The following is a 14,238-nucleotide window of genomic DNA, read 5'->3' as shown; positions in this document are numbered from 1 at the left end:
GTTTCTACGAATCCACGTGATAATCAGCACAAAAAATCAACAATGGTCTTTATGGCTACAAGCTGGGTAAGCAAATTTCGCCAGAAACATGTAGTGAAACATTTATTGACTCCGAAAAGGGAATAATCCACCATAGAGTTGTGCACGCATGAATTACAAGACCTTGTCATCAAGGCCGATAGGAACTTCAGCGCCTTCCATCGTTGAACTTTCTGAAGCATTTAAGGTGGTTTCTTCTTGTTGTCAATGTGCTTTACCGTTGAAGGGTACAACAATTTCCCTGCATTCGGTTTGGGGGCCTCGGTTAAGGTTTCTTTGATGGAAATATCTTCAAAATGTCGAGCAAGAAAGAATTAAGTAAATTGCCAAAATAAATTCTTCATGTGGTAAATGCGCACAGCTATGAGTCCAAGTTGGATTGGAAATTCTAATCCGAACTGAAAATTTCCGTTCCGATCCTAAACATTTCTGATTTCAAAAAATTTCTAAAATTTTGGATGAGAATTGGAACGTACCTATATGAACCGAAATTTCTCAAACTTATTACTATAACAAAATAAACCATGCATAGTCTTATTTTATCATGTTTATTGTTATATTTAGATATGATTTACTTTGTATTTGTATATTTAATCATAGTATTAAAAAACATATGTACTATTTTACCTTGTTTAGCATTACTTTATATTATACACACATAACGGCCTATAAATAACGCAAAAATTCAGCAAAAAATCAGATTTTTATTGAATGGTGGATACATAAAAGTTTGAAAATTTTGAAAGTGTTGAAAAATGTAAGAGATCCAAATTACATTAAGAATCCGAGATAACTGATTTCGAATTTTCAGACTCTCACATGATCGGCGGTCATGGAGTTACCTGTAGCAAAACTTTATATTCGACTTCTCCGCTCCTTCTGAAATTGGACGTCGCTTTGGATTTTGATTGGCAAACATTCAGAACAAGTCTATAACAAGTTTTATGTTCTTTTAACAGTTTGTTTTGGTTTATACTGTAGTTTGAAGGCATCGACATCAGAACAAGTCTATAACAATTTATCTGCGTTAGTTCAACATTCAGTTTTCTCACACGCTTTCCGTGTCTTGGATGATTTTTTTCCCTTGAATGATTGATTAAAAGGAAAACTAATGAAAATAACTTGAAAACTTTGAGTTTTAACCAAATGACAAAAAGGTATTGTAAGTAAATAGTACCAAGAGTGACTTTTTAGAATAAAAATGTTCTTAACGTTAAAAGTGAACAGTATCAGGAGTGTTTCATTAAAACTTCCTTGATTAAATCCAAGTTCTAAGGGGTTTTGTCACTCAATGTTTCTTCAGGCCTTTCAACAATATACAGAGTGCCAGAATGGAAACTGAAAGCAAGTATGAAAGCACGATCCAAAGCTGCTTACACAATGAGATGTACATTATTTGTTGTCTACAACTAGAGTTTTCTGTTGCTGGAGAGGTAGGATTGAAGAAGCTCAATGCCGAATGCGTAGGCATGGGGTGCTTTTGTGATATTTAAAAGGCTTTTAGTGGTTAAAAAATTATACATTGTTTGACTTTTGCATGAATAACATATAAATTATTATTTTACACAAGGGTTATGTTAGGAGATCAAAATTTAAATCAGATTTACGAACCAAATGATGTGGTTGTAGATGATTTGATTATTAATTAAGTGTTAATTAACGTATTTGTTTCTTATTGGTAATACATCATTTGGTTTGCAAATTTAGCTTATAAATTGAGTAAAGGTAAGAACATCTTCAAAGGAGATGCCAAATTGTCCACATAAGTTATAACAGTAAAAAAAAGATAATGTCAAATCTTATGTGGCATGATATAGAATGGCAACAAAGGGGCTTACTGTCAAATTTGACAGCTTCAAATTTTTTTACTAATTATTAAATGTCTTTTATTAATATTATTTGATTATTGAACGGTAGAGTTGGTTTAAAACACTACCTATTTCTTCTTTTTTAATCAGCAAATTTGTTTCAATTTAAGCAATTGATTGTTGAACGGTAGAGTTCGTTTAAAACACTACCTATTTCTTCTTTTTTTAATCGGCAAATTTGTTTCAATTTAAGTAATGTTGCTACTTTGTAAAATACAGTGATTCGTTCTTCAATAGATATCCTTCGTTATTTTGTGAACATGCTCCAAATTTTTTCAGACTCATCTTCTGATTCAGCAGAGGAGCACTTTTGGAGTATTGTTAATTCTGAGTCTGATGAAGAACTGGAAAGGCTGGAATTGGTTGCTTTACAAAATGAACAAGAGAACATGGAGACAGGAATGAGAAAACGTCGTGGTTCCATAAACGGTCATGCATATATCAATAGAAGACGACTTGATGGGCACCAAAGACTCTATAATGATTATTTTGCTGAACATCCAATGTACTCTCCAACTCAATTTCGAAGGAGATGGGTGATCAGGGACAACTATATTATTCCCAACTTAAAATGAAAATTCTTAGAGGTGATGATTATTGAGTTGGATTTTTATTTCTTCTATTTTCAAATAAGCGGTTGTATTTTGTTAGATTATTTGTATTAGTATTAATTAATATGACTTTTATTATGAATTATTTATATGTAAAATTTAAAGTATAAGATAGAAATTAAGAAAAAAAAATTGTTTTAAATAATAGTTTAATTTGACATATCGGGTGGAGAGCAAAACATGAAAATATGTCAAAATGCCACATAATTTAGGTTGCAAATTTAGTTTATAATTTAGTCTTCCTAGCATTAGTCTTATAAATGTGGTCTTTCTAGCATTATCCTTACACAAAGTTATAACAAAAAATATGAGGCTCTAGCCGCTCGTGATGGAGTGTGGCATGCTTCGCAGCATAACTGGCAATGTATGACTCCAGAGAGTGATGAATTGTAGGTGGTTCATTCTATTGGCAGCCCTCACAATGGTTCTTCCGCCTTTGATTTATTGATTGAGGACGTTAAAGCTAGTTTGCAAGGTTTTGAAGCCTCACGAGTGTGACATGTTCGTAAATGCGCCAATATAACGGTGCATAGGATGGTCAAGTTGGCTTTAACTTCTAGTTTTCAATAGTTTGTTGAGGAGCTTCGGAGCTTCCACGACAAAGATTATATGCTTTCGTAAATAAAATCACCATCGTTTCTCTTATAATAAATAAAAGAATTAGGATTTTCTTTCATTCTCTTTCCATTTCCTCCTCTCATCTTCTCTTATTTCGTATTTCTATTGTTATAAAAAATTAATATAAAATGTTGACGCGGTCCGTTCAAATAGAAGGAGAGGGAAAAAAAAGAGAAGAGAAAATCCTATCCCTAAATAAAAACTCTGAAAATTTAGGCGCGTGCGGATATGATAGTTGGAAGAAAGTCAGCTTTTGTCACAGTCACAGCACAAGTCGATCCCCCTCACTGTCACTCTCACCGCTTCATACGCTCTCTCTATCTGTCTTTCTCTCATCGGTCTCTTTCTTGCTCGCCAGCTTTGTCCCGTCCGGAATCTCCCTCCTCCCATCTCAGTCTCTTCGTACGCAAACTTGCAAGCATTTCTCTCTTCAAATGACCACCGTCGGATCTTGGAATTCGCCGTCCTCTGCGTAGCGTTCTTCCGCACAGCTTGTCCTCCGCCATGGCCATCCGAGGCGTCGATTTCAAGTGGTAACTCATCTGTCTTTCTTTCCTTCTTTGTTTCCACCCGCCTCTCGATTACTGCGTGTGGGTTCTAAGGATTTTGAAGTCGAATTTTCGATTGTTTTGCACCTGCAGGTACGATGGGTTCTTCTTGTCGATGCTCGCGACGAGTGTGTATCCTTTAATTTTATCTAAATTTGGGTTTCTAATTTCGTATTGGAATCCCAATTTTCCCAATTGTTCTTTTTCTTTAACGGTTTGGATAACAGAGTGATTGTTGCAATGAATTGGAAGCGGTACCATACTTGTACATTCCCGTTGCACATATGGATTGTGGTAGGTATATATATATTATCTGAATTCCCAGCAATTTTGATATGGGATTGTTTAGATATGTGTTTGGCTTTAATGTCAGGTTGATTACACTACTGTGTTTGTTTTTCGGATGCTGATGTTTGTGGATAATGGGCTTGCCTCTGGAATGGGTTTGTAAGTCCATATCTTTAGTTAATGTTTCCTTTGTACTTTTTTCGATTTGTGTAGTTTGAATGGTTCTAAAACCGTGGGGAAGTTTGTAAGTCCATACCTTTAGTTAATGTTTCCCTGGTACTTTGTTCGATTTGTGTAGTTTGAATGGTTCTAAAACCGTGTTCTTCCCCTTCGAATTGTTATGGTATTAGGGATCTTGGGTGGCAGCAAAGATATGCTCGTTTCTGCGGAAGAGTAGTGGTCCTTTCGATTCTTTCTCTGTTGCTCTATCCATTTCTTTGGACTTGGACAGTGATTGGTACGCTGTGGTTTAAAAAATCGAAGGACTGTGTAAGTTATATATCTTAGTTCTTGGCAGAATAGTGGTGTTTAAAGTTTAAACAATAGTGGCGGTGCTAATGCATTTTAATGCTTGCAGTTGCCTGAAAATGGTCACAAATGGGGTTTTCTCATTTGGTTGCTTTTTAGCTACTGTGCACTACTTTGCGTTTCTTGCATGTCGCTTGGGAAGGTTAGTGGTGCTTTGTGTCCTTGTCCATTTTTTAGACTCAACCAGGACTTTATTCTATGTGAGCTCATTTGAACATCGTATTCAGACATTCTATTTAACATATATATATATATGGTGCTTTGTGTCCCTATCTGTGATGTTCTAATCCTCGTTTTGGAACCCCTCTATTTCAGTGGTTGACACGAAGAGAGGCACACTTATTGCGTGCTCAACAAGGGATTCCTGTGTCAGAATATGGGGTAAATCCTGAGACGTTCTTTTTCCCCTTCATGGAAATGTCTCTTATTGTAATATTTATGAATGTATGCCCTTAGTGTTTTGTTCCTCAATTTAGCTTATGCCAGTATTGCTATTGTACCAGATAGACAATATATGATAATGCTGTTTTGACTATGTAACACGCCCACTTGCTGTTGATTGCACATTAGCGTTCAAAGCTCTTTTATTCTGTGTTGATCCACTTCTTCCTATCATTCCTAGTAATGATTTCTCCTCATTGTTAAGGTTTTGGTTGATATGATTCGGGTGCCAGATTGGGCATTTGAAGCTGCCGGTCAAGAAACAAGAGGGATGGGCCAAGATACTGCTGCATACCAACCTGGACTTTACTTGACTCAAGCACAGGTAACCCCCACCCCAAAATTTTCCTGCTGAGGAAATTGCTTACTTGCCCTTAGATTCACAGCTTTGTTCAGTTTTGTCTAATTGTTATCTTCACTCTTTTTACAACATATTATGTGTACTATAAAAAAATTATATGCGGCTGTTTTGTTGAATTCATGATAGTAGTTACTCAAGCTATTTAAGCAGTAGCATTTTGGATGAATTCTATGCTTAAAGCATTGGCAAAAGCAATGTCTAGAAAATAGAGATTAGGGATTCTAGTGGGTGTTGCTGACATGTATGCCTGTGTGTGTATATACTCGTTACTCTGTCTCAAAACGTTCAAGCACACTTGGACTTTAGAGGCCTAGTATAAAAGTGTTTATTAATTGTTGTGCTTTACTGGTGATAAGGGGACATACTAAAAAGGAAAATTAACCTCTTCAATGACAGTCCTTTTTTTCCATTGTGAATTATTCGTTGTCTATGTCAATTCACTATTGATACTTTAATTCTGAGTTCTGATGGTTGACGTTGTTATCTTGGTGTTGCAGAGAGAAGCAGTGGAAGCACTCATTCAGGAGCTTCCAAAGTTCAGACTGAAGGCTGTTCCAACTGATTGCAGTGAATGTCCAATCTGCTTGGAAGAGTTTCATGTAGGCAACGAGGTAAATTTTTTATGAATATCTATCCTACTTTAAACACCGCATTGATCTGAATTATTCCATGCTTCTCGGGTAAAAGTCAAATCTTTGTTTATATAAGAATTGGATCAATGGACCCCTTTTGTGGCTCCCTGTAAAATGTAGAGAGAATTTTAAGAAAATAGGAACCAAGTGCATAGCTTATCGTTTAAGCAATGCAGACGACCTCTCCCCATTCTATGAACAGATTGCCGGACATATTTTACCTTCTGATAATGGCTCAGTTATTACAAAGTTCAACAACAGATTCTTACAGGAAGTTCTGCAGGTTCGCGGCCTGCCTTGCGCTCACAATTTTCATGTAGAATGCATCGATGAGTGGCTTCGACTGAATGTGAAATGTCCCAGATGCCGTTGCTCAGTCTTCCCAAATCTCGACCTTAGTGCTATATCCAATCTCCGTCCTGACTCTGAGCGTTCATCTCTCAGTGTGTTGACAGCCAACCGGTACGTGAGAACCCGACCTGACAGTCAGAGGCATTTGTTGAGGTTGCAGGGAGCATTCCGCCCAGTTCGTACTGAAAATGCAGGTGCAGGCAATGAGGCAGACACGTCTTTGGAAACTTCTGAGGAAGGGGGTATTGCTCTCTCATCTACTCGGGATCTTTCGAGCCCAAGGCCGGTCCCTTCCATTGAACGTATTGTCGTTGTCGAGTTCCCCTCACAGCAACAACAATAGGGGATCCTTCCTGGTTTACATTTTCTAAATTTTAACTGAATTTTCTAACCCATATGCTGAGGGAAGGCGTTAACGGTATAGATCTGTGTACCTCGCCATCGGTCGGCATGCTTTTGCAATCGCTGTTGCTTTCTGAAAGTCTAAAGCTTTTTGCCATGGTTTCTCATTGTAATGATGGATGTACATATTCATGGATATGAGAACTGGATATGATCGGTTAACCAATGCAGCTACCTCTGTTTCATGAAATTTTCCTCTTCTTGAGGGCTTGCATGAAATGGCGACCCCAAGTTGCCGGCGTACAAAACCAGTCTATACTATTCTATATAAGAACGGCGAAGCCTGATAGGTTCAAGACACTGCCGCTTTTAGCATTTTCCGTTTCATGCAAGTCTTTTCTTTCTCTTCTCGTTCGAAAGATTAATTTATTTGAAGGGGAATTGGATCCTCGCTGGATCCCTTGCCTAGGGATCTTAGGGATCAACGCATACGGATTGTTGATCAAAAATTATGCGGTTGCAATTTTTTTTCTTTTTATATTTTTCACGTAAAATGAAATTATTTTACTTTAAAAAATATAAAAAACATTTAATTGGGACCGTACGATTTTTTATTAACGGTCCGTGTGCATTGATTCCTATAACCTCCTATAACCTCCAGAAAGGAGATCCGACGAGAATTCAAATCCATTTGAAGATCCGACCCGACGAGAATTCAAATCCATTTGAAGATCCGACGAGAATTCAAATCCATTTGAAGGGGGTCCTTGGCCCTCGTGGAGATTACAAGCCAAGTGGCAGTACACGTGGCGTATTTTTGCAGCCGTCTTATCGAACGTGTGTAAACCTAACTTTTGTGATAATTTATTAATTTGTAGTCCACTCAACCAATTTTGACAAACAATTACGGCTGTATGTCTCGGGAGAGGGATCTCTCCGGATCATTTCCTTCTAATTTATTAAATCAGTGGATTCGTATCATTGAAATTTGATTTAACGGTTACAAATAAGAGTCCATTTTAAAAGTTATAATAACATCAGCCGTTGAATCAAATTTCAATTATATGAATTCACTGATTTGATGGATTAGGAGAAAGTGATCCATATGGATCCCTTTCCTATGTCTTGTTGGCACATCTAACACGCGGCAACCAGCAGAGAGAAGTGGGGTGGGTCAAAAGATTGATTCTTGGGTAGAAAGAGAGAGGATCCTCGCCAAATCTTTTTTGTGAGGATTATAATAATTCAATCATATCTGTTCATTATACATTGTGTGAACAATTTTTATTAAGTACTATTTATATTCAATTTTAAATAAAAAAATTACAATTACTTGATATCAAAAATTACAATTACTGAATAGATATCAAAAATTACGCTCAATTAACAATAATAAATAAGGAGAACAAAATCACCATTACTTGATGGCGATGAACAAAAACATTCCCTTCCGTATGCAAAAAGAGAGGTAATGCTAGGTACTAAATTTATAAACAAATCTTATAAATTAAATGAAATGAAAATTGATAGCTAAATTATTAATTAAGTATCAATTAACGTACTTATTTCATATTAATAATATATTATTTTATAAATTTGATTTAAAATTTTGATCGAAGAAAACCACAAGTCTGTGGGCCTGAGTTGCCTGTAATTGCAAAAACATTTAAGGCGGCGATTCTACGATATCTATCCATATATCTCTTGCAGTCTTCATCTTCGTCACGAACTACGACAACACAAAAAACTCGGACGATAATTCATTTCTCTAATTCCCCACAAAATAAAACACACAGATAATTGTGGGGAAGAGAGAAAACCAGAGAGAGATAGCGAGAGAGATGGAGGTGGCCAATGGGTGGGGCGTGGGACAAGCAATCCCCCTGCCTCAATTCGGACCCAATTGCTGCTCCGGCTTCTTACCCAACACCAAGTCCAAATTCAACACTTCCAATAAAAATCTGAGCGTTGTTCTCAGTTGGGGCTGCTCTGTCCAGACCAAGCTCTCACCTTCTTCGTCTTCGAGTAGTAGCAGGAGTCGAAAGAGCTCGAATTTGTGCTGCCGGTGCAGTGAGAGCAACAGATACAGTGAGGACTGTGTTGGGTCGTCTTGGGAATGGGATTGGAATCGGTGGAGCCGCCATTTCTCCGAGGTCGAACAGGCCGAGAGCTTCGTCTCTGTTCTCAAGGTATGTGGGTTTTGTGTACTTTTTTGCTCAGTTGCTAATTGCATCGAAGTTTCAGTTTTTGTCAGTGGTATTGTTTGGGCAGAAATGCTAGTTCTCTAGAAGAATTATGCTCATAAGAGCTTTTACTAGAAGTACTTTGATCAGAATCAAGTTATGTCAAACGTAGTAAGAAGCGCTTTTGGTTTTGGATAATTGTTTCTTATTTTATTTGGAATTCTGTTACTTTTCAATGTACAGTTCCCAGTTGCTGAATATTATTTATGTTTACTACTCCATTAGTTGAACTGCAAAGTTCATAAATCCAAAAGTAAGCTGAATTTATTTGAAATTCGTAGCTTTTGATGATTATATATCATTGATCATGCTCATCAGTTTCTCTCTTCCTTGAGCTTTATAGTTATTTAAATCTGTCTGCCTTTTGCTACCATTTCTCAGGGTTTTATAGAACATAATTCACCCTTTTGGACCTTGTTTAAAGACAGCTGAGAAACGTTAAAACAAATTTTGGAACTTGGTTCTTGAGAAATTTAAGATTTACTTTGCATCGTTTGAATTACATGAGAAATTCGGGAAGACTTGGAGAGTCTGTTCCCCTGTTCTCGGTATATTAGCAAGTTTCACGGAATTCTTTTAAGTTTCTAAATTGTCAAATGGCAGTCAGTGATGGTACAAAATTTGCTTCATCTGCCATTTGTTACTTTCAGTTGAACCATGTACCTGTGCAAATATTGTAATTTTTTCTGGAGTCTCGGTTGCTTGGGTCTGTTCACTGTGGATACAATCATGTACCAGTACAAAGAATCATACACAACTGAACATAACCACACGTATACAAATTAAAAGTGTTTTATTTTTTAATGTTTTATGACATGATGCTATAAGCAGTTTCAACTTGAAGATGCAATTGAGAAGGAAGATTTCCAGGAAGCTGCAAAACTGAAAATGTCTATTTCAGAAGCTACATCAAACGACACTGTTGTTGAGATCATGTCTCAATTGAAGGTTAGTTGAGCATTTATGCTTTTGTAATTGTGTACTTGCTCACATCAATGTCTGTTTGTTTACCTGGTCTGTTGTATGTTTGCAGAATGCGATTGAGGAAGAGCGTTACCGTGATGCTTCAAGGTTGTGTAGACACACAGGAAGCGGACTGGTAATCTTCCCACGTGTTGCTGGCTTATATATTATCTTCCAATTTCTAACAACATGGCTTCGCAACTCAATTTTATTTGTTGGCTGAAATAGCCAGCTTTTACTCTTTTTTTCTTTTCACGCTTAGTTGAAATACTGAAAGTAGATTTCATTGGAAGAAATTAGATATATCAGGTCATCCTTTGTACATGAATTTTATTGCCAGTCATGGAAGTTTTTGTGGGACTCCAAAGTGTCGACGGGACGAAATTATTACATTTATGATTTATCATATAATACACCTTTGTTGGAGGCAGCTTCTACCATCACCTACATGCTGCTGACTTCCAGTTTTATCCTACGCATGATAAAGCCTTTTTCTTTTCTTTTTTTTTTCTCCAAAAAAGATGAGTTTACCTATGGCTCTTGAAACGATATGTGCCTAGTTTGTTTTTTCCTGGCATCTTTAAGATATTTATGTGAATTTTATTGATAGGCCTTATTAATTAGGCCTGCTTTGTGGTAAATTTTCGCTGTGTCCTTTAAATGGTTCTCTCTGTATCTGCAGGTAGGTTGGTGGGTTGGGTACCCAAAAGATTTAGATGATCCTTTTGGAAGGCTAATACGAATAACTCCTGGTGTGGGCAGATTTATTGGGAGGAGTTACAGTCCAAGGTAAGATCTTTTGGGTTTTGATTTATTTTTCATCTACTGGAGAAAACTACTGATTTGTTATTTGTTGCAGACAGTTGGTTGAAGCATCACCGGGAAGTCCCCTATTTGAAATTTTTGTGGTAAAAAATGCTGATGGGACATACATTATGCAGGTAAATACAGATCTTTCAAACAAACTATCTTTCACCTGTCTAATGCAGTTTGTCCTCCCTCTATGCAGTTTGTCCTCCCTCTCTGGTCTTCTGATATCATATCTGTTGCAGGTAGTGTACTTACACCAACCCAAAGGCAGTTCAACAAACTCCGCTGTTGCACCTTCCAAACCTGAAAAAGGCTCATCCACTTCCGAACTTGAGAGTGCAACCATAGTAGATGTACAGAAAAATGAAGGCAAGGCAGAGAGCAGCGAGTTCAAGGGCATTAATATTGAGGGAGCAGCTGAGGAGGGGATAAAAGGTGTGTTAAATTTTCTTAAGACAAAAATTCCAGGACTGAAAGTTAAAGTCATGGATGTTGATATTGCTAAGGAAGTGAAAGAGGATGACAATTCTGTGAACCAATTGATGCAAGAAAATAGTGACTCGTCAGATTCTGATGAGAATTCTGAAGACGAAGTGAATAATTTGGATGAAATTCAGTCTGACGAGGTCACTCTAGGAGAAGGTATTGATACCATAGAAGATGAAAAGGATTTGGATATGAAACTTTTTATTGGTGGGGTTGTACATAATAATGAGGATGTTCCTACCAAGGATGAGTATGTGCGTTGGCCTGCTGAAATCAAAGATGTGGAGAAAGATTCTTTTGTGTTGCATATTCCAGGGAGAAGCCTAGATCACAACACGGGAGAAAGTAAGGCATCTAAGTTCAAGGTGGCAGCTCTAGCACCTAAAAGTGCCCCTGAGCTCATGCCTTCTGAGGTTGCCAAGGCATTTTTTAATTCTGACAAGCTTTCTTCAAAGGTCAGTTGAACTTCTACACCATCAGGAAAATATGATATGGAGATTGCACATACCAAAAAACCTACTCTTCCAGTTGGTAAAAAGTGACTGGGTTCATGAACAGAATCATTTGAGTTGGATACTTTTGTTGTACATGGTAGACTCATGGCAAACAAGGGTTTAGAATTTGGATTTTCCGAAGACTACCCTTGCTTTATGTCTTCCTTTTCCCGTTTTCTATCATTTTTGGATTTAGTATTTCTAGGAAGTTTGCGTCATGTCCATAGTTTGTCTCAGCTATAAATTTCGAGGGCAAAATGAAAGTTTCAGGTTTGTTTTTAAATTCGCATAACTGGTGGAAGGTTTTGCAGTTTTAGATCTATATTTTAGAAGAGACTGATACTAGATAGTTAACATTAAAAAATTTCCCTAAATTCTCATTTCTTCTGGGGCACAATATTAAGTTTTTGTTGACAGTGGTGTGAATCACTCATAGTGCGTAACTTTCCTTTAAATTATAAACAGATGACACGGAATATGCGTGAAGTAGTCAAGTTTGCCGTTAATCAAGCTCAGAAGCGGAATAGATTATCTGAGTATACAAAGCTTAGTCGCCTCAACACCTTTAGAGGAGATTTGGATCCATTTGAAGGTCAGTTTTCTTATCCTCCACATTTTACTTTTTTTACTTAAAAGGACAATCTTCTGAGGAGTTCTTCTGCTTGAAGTACAGGTCTGTATGTTGGTGCATTTGGCCCTTACGGCAAGGAGGTAGTGCAACTCAGGCGTAAGTACGGGCACTGGAATAGCTCAGAAGGCAAAGAATCTGTAGATATGGAGTTCTTCGAATATGTTGAGGCAGTTAAACTAACTGGGGACCTGAATGTTCCTGCTGGCCAGGTTTATAGCTTTCTAAATTTTGTGATACCATGCTACTTGCTCTGTGACACCACATGTTCACTGTATGTAACATATCTTGTACTAAACTCTCTGATTTTTTTCATATCCAGGTGACATTTCGTGCTAAAATTGGGAAAGGGAACCGCCAATCTAACCATGGATTGTATCCAGATGAATTAGGAGTGGTAATGATACTTTGCACTGTGTCTGCATATGTGCATGTGTTTGGTGTGTGTGATATTTTTCTTTTATACAGTTCTAAGACCAAAAACTCAAGGAGGTTTGTTTTTCTCAGTACCATGGCAACTAGTAGATCAAGTTGTGCCTAAAAGTTTTAGAAAACCCTGTCTGCTCTTTTCTGCATAGAACAGCTAGAAATTTTTTGCTTTTGTTAGTTGAAAATCTCCTCTGGCGTGTACAATTGTTGATACCATTTCTCTTATTAGGGGCATTTCTAAAGTACCATATACATACTATAGGATCATGAGCCCTGTGCTGGTGCCTCATGTTTCGTGAAGTAACACGTTGATTTCTCCTGATACCATTTCAAACCACACAAGGAACCGTGTGAAGAAAAAGTTCCATATACCCTATTTTGGCATTATAATAAATTACGGATTGAACTAAAGAACGTCTTTTAGGCTGCAACAAAATGAAACTCTGGATGGATGTATGCTGCCGACTAAGTGTTCATTTATCCAGGTTGCAAGTTACAAAGGACAAGGGAGAATAGCAGAATTTGGGTTCCGGAATCCACAGTGGGTTGAAGGAGAACTTCTCCAACTCAGTAACAAGGTGAATAAACCAGTTCAGTATGCCTACTAGCTTTTCTTCCTTATACATTCGGATTAACCAAAACTCTCAAAGAACCGGCCTCGTATTTCTTTTCTCTCATTTCCCTTCTTTTGCTTGATGTTTGTAACTTGGTGTGCAGGGCATTGGACCATATGTCAAAAGTGCAGATCTTGGTTTTCTTTACATCGTCCCCGAGCAAAGTTTCCTTGTACTGTTCAACCGCCTGAAACTACCAGACTGAACCAATGATTCCCAATCTGTTCGAGTTTTCACCACTTCGATTTGGCAAGCAAATATGTAAGAGAAGAGTTCTTTGAAGTGTATCGTATCTGAGCAAATATATATAGACGGTTGATTCCCAATCTGTTCGAGTTTTACCCCGTTGTAACTCCATGAGCTGTATATCATTTTTGCTGAACCGAATATATATAAGACTGGTACCGAAACTACAACGAGGCTCCGAATCATGAGCATTTCCGGACACTGCTCGGCTTCCTCTGCATCGACTGTTAATATGTTCTTCTCTACAGACGGTTTGTTATCATGACTAGTTGATGAAATAGTTAATGGAAACTCATCAATCATCAGAGTAGCAAATCTTAAGAAATCAGTATACCATGAAAAGTTGATTGCGAAATATCCTGTGGCTTGAAAACAAAGGCATTGGTGCTTTCTTTTTGGTTAATTTAATCATCAAAAACCATTGTAATTGGTCGTTTTTCGTAAATACTTTCTTCAAAATAGTGTAAAGGCGTAACTATCAATCGTGATCTTTCTTGATGATTTGATTGACAAGTTATTAACATAGGACGTTGGGCTGTCTGACAACGGGAGGATATCATCAAGAAGGCAGATTCTTTTACTACTGTTTGTGTGGTCACGGTTAAACCACGTTAACATTTTATATTACTATTTATTTTTGTCTTATTATCTTTATAAAAAATTAATATAAAATGTTGATGTGGCTTAACCGTGATCAC

At 37.3% G+C, this 14,238-nt stretch overlaps 2 protein-coding genes across 4 annotated transcripts; both read left to right on the top strand.

Moving 5' to 3' along the window:
• Positions 1-3,394: 3,394 nt before the first annotated feature.
• Positions 3,395-6,877, top strand: LOC126600728 (E3 ubiquitin-protein ligase SIS3-like). Of its 2 annotated transcripts, XM_050267364.1 has the most exons (10): positions 3,395-3,669; positions 3,778-3,816; positions 3,912-3,978; positions 4,058-4,131; positions 4,323-4,461; positions 4,550-4,642; positions 4,816-4,881; positions 5,147-5,266; positions 5,800-5,913; positions 6,218-6,877. In XM_050267364.1, exons 1-10 carry the CDS (start codon positions 3,641-3,643, stop codon positions 6,626-6,628), a joined length of 1,152 nt encoding a protein of 383 aa, XP_050123321.1. In that variant the 5' UTR covers positions 3,395-3,640; the 3' UTR covers positions 6,629-6,877. The 2 variants fall into 2 exon arrangements, with proteins under 2 accessions (XP_050123321.1, XP_050123322.1); XM_050267365.1 differs by lacking the exons at positions 3,395-3,669; positions 3,778-3,816; positions 3,912-3,978 and having other exon boundaries at positions 4,271-4,461.
• A 1,443-nt stretch (positions 6,878-8,320) lies between these two features.
• On the top strand, positions 8,321-13,710 carry LOC126599995 (protein EXECUTER 2, chloroplastic-like). Of its 2 annotated transcripts, none has more exons than XM_050266489.1 (11): positions 8,321-8,816; positions 9,702-9,818; positions 9,904-9,969; positions 10,516-10,622; positions 10,693-10,774; positions 10,886-11,584; positions 12,089-12,215; positions 12,297-12,463; positions 12,574-12,648; positions 13,166-13,270; positions 13,398-13,710. In XM_050266489.1, exons 1-11 carry the CDS (start codon positions 8,469-8,471, stop codon positions 13,497-13,499), a joined length of 1,995 nt encoding a protein of 664 aa, XP_050122446.1. In that variant the 5' UTR covers positions 8,321-8,468; the 3' UTR covers positions 13,500-13,710. The 2 variants fall into 2 exon arrangements, with proteins under 2 accessions (XP_050122446.1, XP_050122447.1); XM_050266490.1 differs by having other exon boundaries at positions 8,322-8,816; positions 13,166-13,258.
• Positions 13,711-14,238: the final 528 nt, after the last annotated feature.

The sequence above is a fragment of the Malus sylvestris genome, chromosome 14, assembly GCF_916048215.2.
Source record: "Malus sylvestris chromosome 14, drMalSylv7.2, whole genome shotgun sequence".
NCBI classification, from domain to species: domain Eukaryota; kingdom Viridiplantae; phylum Streptophyta; class Magnoliopsida; order Rosales; family Rosaceae; genus Malus; species Malus sylvestris.
This window is presented reverse-complemented; position numbering and strand designations above follow the sequence as displayed.

What these genes read in the sequence shown, in the direction of transcription:
- LOC126600728 (XM_050267364.1), top strand. Translation starts at nt 3,641, where the DNA reads ATGGCCATCCGAGGCGTCGATTTCAAGTG. An exon ending in TCGATGCTCGCGACGAGTGT is followed by an intron (nt 3,817 to 3,911) that starts GTATCCTTTAAT and finishes TTTGGATAACAG; the next exon opens with AGTGATTGTTGCAATGAATT. An exon ending in TTAAAAAATCGAAGGACTGT is followed by an intron (nt 4,462 to 4,549) that starts GTAAGTTATATA and finishes TAATGCTTGCAG; the next exon opens with TTGCCTGAAAATGGTCACAA.
- LOC126599995 (XM_050266489.1), top strand. Translation starts at nt 8,469, where the DNA reads ATGGAGGTGGCCAATGGGTGGGGCGTGGGACAAGCAATCCCCCTGCCT. An exon ending in AGATTTGGATCCATTTGAAG is followed by an intron (nt 12,216 to 12,296) that starts GTCAGTTTTCTT and finishes CTTGAAGTACAG; the next exon opens with GTCTGTATGTTGGTGCATTT. An exon ending in GTAACAAGGTGAATAAACCA is followed by an intron (nt 13,271 to 13,397) that starts GTTCAGTATGCC and finishes CTTGGTGTGCAG; the next exon opens with GGCATTGGACCATATGTCAA.